A 7,827-nucleotide genomic window follows, 5' to 3' on the forward strand; every position below is an offset into this window, starting at 1 on the left:
AGCTGTTGTTCGACATCTTGTGTGGAATGATGAAGAGGCTTTTTTTTCTTTTTTTTGGCTTTCACGTTCTTAGATAACAGTTCATCACGACCAAGTTTTCAAAATACACCATCTTAAAAGGCTTTCTGACAAAAAAAAAAGGAAAACAACTTTGGGAAATTTTGAGATCAGTCTCAGATGTTTTTGAAAACGTGACATTTGAAACGTCCAAGTTTTTCTCTAGGAAATGTACTGCTCCTATTTTTATTTATTTATTTTTTTTCGGTCTAAAATGGCACTAATGTGTCAGAAAACAGGTTTGAAACTGAAGTTCACAACAACCATCCAGCCAATAGAAGTTCCTTGCTATTGTTCCAATAGCAAGGAACAATAGAAAGTTTTCCCTGAAACAAAGCAGATCTTTAAAGATCCTCTCTGGATTCTCTTCAACCTCTATAAACCTTTTAAATTGTGTGTTTTGAAAGATTTATTGTGATTTACTGTTTTCTAAGATTTTTTGGTGGAAGTCCCGAATACACTGTTGTAGTTTCAAGGTTGAAAAATTGAAAACAACAACAAAAAAATCCTGATTACATAATTTGAAAAAAGAAGCAGTTGAGGTTGATTATTTTTCTGTAGAAGTTGTTTTGAACTTCTTCTCCCAACCTGTCAAGTTGAATCCTGAGGCTCTTCTCCCTCCTTTCATTGGCTGTCAGAACCAAAGCCTTTCGAACCCTGCAAGAGGCCCTGAAATGCAACTACGAGCACTGGCAGATCTGGGAGAACTTCATTGTGGTCAGCATCGACATCGGGGATTTCGCTGAAGCCATCAAGGCGTATCACCGTCTCATGGATCTGAGGGAAAACTACAAAGATGTCCAGGTAAAGAGCTTCATCCCCAGCAAGAATGATTTCTCATTGGTTTTTAAAAGTTGCATGTTTAATTTCTGAACTAAGCGATTAGATTTGGGTTCCCCTCCATATTGTCTGTGTGACTCAGCCGTCAGACGAAACCTGGGTTTGAACAAGAAGCTGTGTGTCCTGTCCTAACTGAATCTTGTGCATTGCGGTTACATGATGCAAAGGCCAAACAGCAGCTGAAGGAGACGCCTCTCTTACTCCCGTAACAGTGGTTGCATTCTAAGTGGAAACTTTGTGACGCCCGAATAAGTAAAACGGAGCAGTCACCAAAACCCTGAACCGGCAGCTTTGTAAATTCACATCTGCTCTCCAGAAACGGTTGCATGCAAGGCATACATCACCAAACTCCAGAAACGGTTGTTTTTGGAGAGTGCTTTTACTTGACAGCTCTACTGCATAAGGGAGTAAGTAGTATGAGCAGCAGCACAATGTAGGCCTTCGTGGGAAACTTTTTAGATAAATTTGCTGCTGCTGTGTTTAACACTACAGAAGCAGCGGCTTTCTGTAGAGAGCCAGGATGTCAGCTTGACCTTTGACCTCCTAAACACCGAAACTTGCCGATTTCTGCGTGCCGCGTTTACGGCAAGCACCGAGAGAGTTCTTTAGTAGTTTTGTGTGTTTTCCAGGTGTTTTCTCTGGAGAGTTTGCAATTCTGAGCATTCAATACATAACAACATACTCTTTAGCTTAGACAGATACATTGACTCAGAGACAAAGACATAGTCTCAGTCAGAATACAGAAACAAATCTATTTCCTTCCCTGTAGTATGTTGTACACATTGTAAAGCTTCATTGCTGCTTTACAATGAAATGAAATGAAATTTCTTCACTATTTCATTTCATTAATTGGTTAATTGGTGAGGCCACCAGTTAACTTCATAGTCGGTGGCCGAACATCTGTTCTCTGCGCCTCATTTATTTGCTAAATTATTGGGCTTAAATATGTAAATTTGGGAAAGCATTTCCAGCGTCTTACTTTGACTTTAAGGTGACTGAGACACTGATCGTTACTGGCCACGTAAACTGACGGAGTGAGGTCACCGGATACTGAAGCGCATGGTGCGAAGAGGTCAATCACTACAGAACTCCAAATGAATGTGGCGTTGAGATTTGCTCGAAGTCAGGGATGTGATCCCGCAGCCATGTGATACTGCGTTCCCTATACTCTAATTTGGCCTGAAATTTTTTCCCATTTGTAGATTCTCCAGATCCTGGTCAGGGCGGTTGTGGAGAATCTGACCGACAGCCAGGGGGTGCAGGCAGAAACCTTGACCCCGAAACTGAAGGAACTCCTCGGCCGCGTCAGTGCGCGCCACAGCAGCGACGCTGAAATATGGCAGCAGTACGCCATGCTGTACGGTGGCGGCCGCAGCTCAAACCCAGACGACAACGACAAGGTTGGTTACATGCTGGTGCTTTGCTCCAAATATTTCACTGCTGGATTTTTCCTCAGCTTTTCTTTGTTCTTCGTGTTAAATAATTGGGTCAGTCGTTGTTTTTGTTTTGTTTTATCATCACATTATAAAAACTTTGTAGTCCATCTTAAAATTAAAGGGCTACAAGTGGGAGTCCACCAATCCATTGATTTCAACTCTGCACAACATTTGATTGGTATTTTCCACCATTAGAGATAAAGAGAGATAGAAAGTTGTAATGCTCCACTGGTGAAAGTAAATCTTTTGGGCATCAACCTTGATACTCGGACAATAATTCTGAGAGCCAGAGAGAACTTGTTAAAAAAAAAGTGTAATGAGGACAGCAGGGGCCGCTTGTGTTTGTCTCCAGGCTCTGCAGTTCCTGTCCAAAGCTCATCGCTGTGAGGTTCAAGCCAGCGGCTGGGAGAAGGACCCTGTTCTTTTCAAGGAGGTGATCAGCAGAGCAATCACCATGGGAGAAGGTGAGAACACACTCAGCTGTGTGTGTACATCACCGCTGTTCACACTTTCCACTCCTTAAAAGGCCAGAATGCAGATGAAAGGGTCAGGGAGAAAATAAAAATGTCTCATTTCCACACACACATCTTTTCATAACTTCCTCTTCTGTATAAAACAGCAGGAACTTGATGTATTCAGACTCATCCATGATCCCCAGGTGGCCAACATCCCTGGCTCTCTCATCTGGTTTTTCCAGTGATTGATCTTTCTGAGGGCTTGTTGCTAAAAGCTCAGCTTCAGATTGGCATCTTCTAATTATCACAAAACTCAAATATCATTGATAGTTTTTGTTTTTGTTACAATGTTTTTCTGTGTTGGTTCCTATTTAACAGGCAGGTGGTTATTTTAGCGGATTCCTCTCTGTATGATGACCTGCTGGCCTCCATGCTGTCATACTGCATTGATAAATCTGCTCATGTACTAATAATATCTTGTTTGGTTTGGCAAGAAATTTCCGATTGGGTCCTTCTAGGAATCAATGAAGCTCTGGCCCAACAGCAGAACACAAAACCTAATCAGTTTAAGATTTAAAATCTTAAAGATCTGCCTTTCATTGTAACATTCAATACACCATCAGTCACTAGTAAACCGACGAATTAGAAATTAATATAATTAATTCCTGTAATAATTTTACAGGAAGTCCCCCAAACCTGCAAGATTTTAAAGACCTGAGTGACTTTTGACAACATTTGGATCAAAAGTTACAATAGTCCAAAAGAATAATAAATACATATTCTGGTCCCCACTTCTACTGGTAATCCATGGACACCCTCCAGGCAAAGCCGCTTACCAGATAGACTGTGCCCACTGTATTCAAGCACTGATTTCCAATTCAGATGCAACAGGCTTCATTAATACCATTTGTGACCTCTCCCTGCCTCTGTCTCTCAGTGAGCATCAGCTGCAGTGAGAAGAAGACGAATCCTGCAGAATCTCTCCAGATGTTGTCGTCCAGCCGCCTCAGCCTCCGGAGTCTGGCCACCAAAGCCAAGGTACCTTCCTGAGTTCATGCAGTCAGCAGACACTTAATATGAGTTGGTGCTGACTTCAGCAGCTGCAGTGTGGGTTGGAATGACCGTAGCACGCAGCTGATTGTCTGTAATCCAACAAGGAGACTAGTGCATGTTTTGATGCTTTCTGCATTCTGGTCTTGCAGCAAATCCACACAGATGTTGCGACGGGCGAAGTCCATGCCGATCTACAGGACAGCGTTGCCGCTCTGGAACGGCTGATCTCAGATCTGCAGGAGCTGAGTGGGAGGCTGCGGAACCAGCCCCAGTGACGCAAACTGCATCTTTGTCATGACGTTTTTATACCTTCGTGTCCACAATATAATGTAAATGGTTGTTTTAAGGGGTCAAGAAGTAAACTTGATAATTAAATGCTTGTGTGAATTCTTCATTGTGCAAATAATGAAGTCAAAATCAGTTATTGACAAACGAAAGGATAAACATAAATCAGGATAAACGGTTCCTGGTTTAGATATCAAGCTTCTTTTCCTTTACTGAATGTCAGAATATTAAATACTTGCTACAAAATCTGCCCAACCTTCCCTAGTTGAGTTCCCCAGTTTGTGGTTTTTTTGTGTTTAAAATACTCAAATTTGCAAACTGAGGTGCATAAGTTGAAATCATAATTTGGATATAATAACATATCCAACGGTGAGGTGCAGCGACAGCCTCACGTCAAGTTCAATGTGTCAACTATGAACCTATGTTAAGCCGTCTTTACTGTCACTGTCACTTGTTTAAAAAAAAAAAAATAATAATAATCTACTTAAAATAAAAAACTTAGCCTGGTGGGGGGGCCAAGTAAAGCCTGTTGGCCTGCCAGTCTTATATTACACTGGGAGAAACCTTGGGTTCTGTGACCAAGAGAGAAGTTTGCTTTGGTGATGCTGGAATGTTTACCATCACGAGTAAGACAACTTATGTTGGACTATGGAAGCAACAGCTCAACCCAGAAGGTAAAGATTGGACCCAGTAGGGTCTACCAAAGAGGCAAGAACATATAACCCAACTAATTAGAAAAGTCACAAGCAAAACCAGTTCTGTCTGGAGGATTGGGCCAAATCCATTCTAGTCTTCCAGCAGTCGGGCTGCTCTCTGAGGTCTGCAGTTCCAGCGCAGTTAGATCCACTTCCACCTTCCGAAGCTTTGGCAGGAGGAAGCTCTCTGGATTTCTCTGTTTATTGGATCGTGTACGTCCCAGTCCACAGAGCCTCTACCTCTGCTGCCAAGATGGACAGTACTGCAGCTGACTGATAGAGATGACATAAGAGCTATTTATGAAGCCATTATGCAAAACCGAAACAGGTCTCATTCTAGCATGAGGAAAATAAAAACCGTGCAACAAACACGTCCTGAATGCTGCTTAAAGTCGATGGTTTGAGCCGTTACTAAGGCCGATCACAGCACAGCAAACTGACATCCAGGTAAGGTTCATTAAGTCCTTAATTCAAGTCATTTCATTCATCGCCACATTATATCTCTCATAAAGCACGAGTGACTAATCTCCTTATTATAATTAAATTTCCTGAAGGCTATTCTTGGATAAATCCTGTGAGAGTGATTTACTGCGGTTCTGTCATCGTCCAGAGGAGCGCTCCAATAACAGGACACAAAGCTTTGCCTGTTCTGCTCCACAGAGCCTCCAAACATTCCTGATGTTCCCTCAGAGGTTCTGACATCCTCAGATCTCAGATCTTTCTGTACAGCAGGTCAGAGTCGGAGGAAGGCCAGTCGGTGTGGGATCATCTACCATTTAAGAAATCCAAATCAATCTCATTGTACAGAAACGCCATCCAAAGAACAAACGGGACAGATGGACAGCATGGGGAGATACGTCCAACACATTCAACTTCATGAGGAAGACGTTTTTTCATTCTGCTCCAAAGAAAATGTAAAGAAGAAATTTCAGCTTAAGAGGATATTTCCAATCTAAAGAAGGAATACTAGGCTGCATAAAAAAAGAAAACAGGCCTGTATCACTTTCTTCACAAAAATATTTTCTGGATGAACTCAAAAAAAATTCCTCTTTGCAGTCCAGATTATTCATCTTCCATCAGATGGTAGAACTGTCAGAAAATCCAGAGTGTATCTCTGGGGGATGATTTTCTCCAACATGTTTATTAAGAACGAATTTAGTCTCTGAGCCAATAAATGAACTCTGACCACGTTTTAAAAGAGGAAAATATTTCATCATCTGGCTCCAGTCTTCCTCGGAGGCATGCTGTATCTTTCTACACGAGGTTGGCAAAGCGTTTGTGCAGCCTCTGTCTTATTTCCCTAGAAAGCTGCGACCCGGTCGGTACCGGCTTCTGCTTACACTCAACCTCCAGGGCTCCACGTCCGGCAGCCGGGCCCGCCGCCAAGATACGCCCAACACGCTTCCAACTATCAGGAAGCAAACATGGAGGAATGTGCAAACAGGAAGTTGTTTCCTTAAAAACTTTCTCATGCGGCCATAAATAAGATCCCATGACATCACGGTGATAACTGAGAGAGGTCAGCACAAACGAGTCCAGTTTTCAACCAGGAAACGTGGCTGTGCTGACACTTCTGTTGAAGACGTGCCTGTGTTTTAACTAGGACATTGTTCCTTCACTGCTGGTCATCTAGTGTATAAATAGGATGCAAGGACGGATGATAAGCCAGTTCACACCCAGGGCGAATGATGCGAGCTGTTCTGCACCATTAGAAAACGACCTGCTTTACAAAACTCGGGATGAAGACATGTATTTCAGATCAACATGACTTCCCAGACATGTTACAAAATTCTTAATGTTAAACCTATTTACACCTCTACTGCTCTCCGTTCTGTCTCCAGTGGTCCAGTAGAGAGTGGTGGAGCGCTGGAGGTCCAGGTGACTGGATTTCTGGGGTTTTGTGGGATTTTAAAAAAGCTTTTCATCCTTGGTCTGAGTCGGTAAATGTCCCAGTACAGTTCAGAAAGTCCTGCCTTGAGCACACCGTCAAAGATCTGCTCCACCTGTCAATGATGAGTAAACAACAACAACAAAAAAAATACAATAATTTGACAATAAATTTGATCCATCAGCTTTTTTTAGTATATCAGAAGTTAGCCAATATGGAACCCACAGGGGTTTTGGTTACCAGTTGTACCTGAATGCAGCCTGGTTAAAACCAGCAACTTGTTCTACTACGCTGTTTGCTTTGTCCAGAGCGTCTGGAGTCTGGTCAGGAGAACTCTAAGGTTTGCTTGTGACATACGTAATGCACCAGTTCAACGCTATGAAGCTTACCACAAATTGCTTTTCTCCACTGCCAAGAAAGAAGCGCAAAGCTGAACAGGATGTTCACTCGCCTGTGTGCCTCTGTTCCCATCGTCCTGCCAAGTTTTGCTGCCTGCTGCCCAGGTCATGATCCACCTTGTCTCTGCGTGTGCACAGCTCCCTGGATTCATCGGCCTTCACTGTCTCCTTCCATAACATAACCTGATCTCCCCCGCTGTAGTCAGTCCCATTGCTTTGCCTGTGTTTCTGTCCTGCATTTCATTCTTGGTCTTCAATCATGTTCATCATTGAAGACTTTTGCACTTTGGTTTCTAATATCATTCTAGTATGTAGGATATCAGTGTTTGTTAGAGTGAGGGCTGCAGAATATTTTGATTTGCATGCACTTGAGTTGTTGACTCTTTGCCACATGAGACGTTTTAGAAAGAAAAGAATTTACAGGTAAAGAAACTACAGCAAAGTGTCTGTCTGTCTGTCCCTGCTCAGTCTTGACCCAGTGAACATTCTTCAGTGACGTTTTTTTGGGAAGAACCTCACTCCCAGTTATTTTTTCGCCGATTTGCTGGGAGTCAGGATCACATTACAGAGACATGGACGCATGCGGGTAGGCGCTTTGATGGGGAGGGTCCGGTCTGTGTGGGTGTGGGCTTTCGGTTCGGTCCGGGTCCCCTGACACTCCCGGGCCCCTAAGAAACTCCCAAAAAAGCGTTCTTGGTTCTTGGGGTTAGCGCGCAGGCT

At 43.0% G+C, this 7,827-nt stretch overlaps 1 protein-coding gene across 1 annotated transcript in view; it reads left to right on the top strand.

The window, feature by feature from the left end:
* The window catches only part of ttc27 (tetratricopeptide repeat domain 27), a 42,932-nt gene extending 38,722 nt beyond the window's left edge, over window positions 1–4,210 (top strand). Inside the window, 5 exon segments of the mRNA XM_055030331.1 lie at window positions 696–861; window positions 2,100–2,297; window positions 2,686–2,797; window positions 3,726–3,826; window positions 3,991–4,210. Coding sequence (XP_054886306.1) covers window positions 696–861; window positions 2,100–2,297; window positions 2,686–2,797; window positions 3,726–3,826; window positions 3,991–4,116 — 703 coding nt within the window. The 3' untranslated portion in view covers window positions 4,117–4,210.
* The last annotated feature ends 3,617 nt before the right edge of the window (window positions 4,211–7,827 follow it).

Source organism: Poeciliopsis prolifica, unplaced genomic scaffold, assembly GCF_027474105.1.
Source record: "Poeciliopsis prolifica strain line A6 unplaced genomic scaffold, Auburn_PproV2 SCAFFOLD005, whole genome shotgun sequence".
Classification (NCBI taxonomy): domain Eukaryota; kingdom Metazoa; phylum Chordata; class Actinopteri; order Cyprinodontiformes; family Poeciliidae; genus Poeciliopsis; species Poeciliopsis prolifica.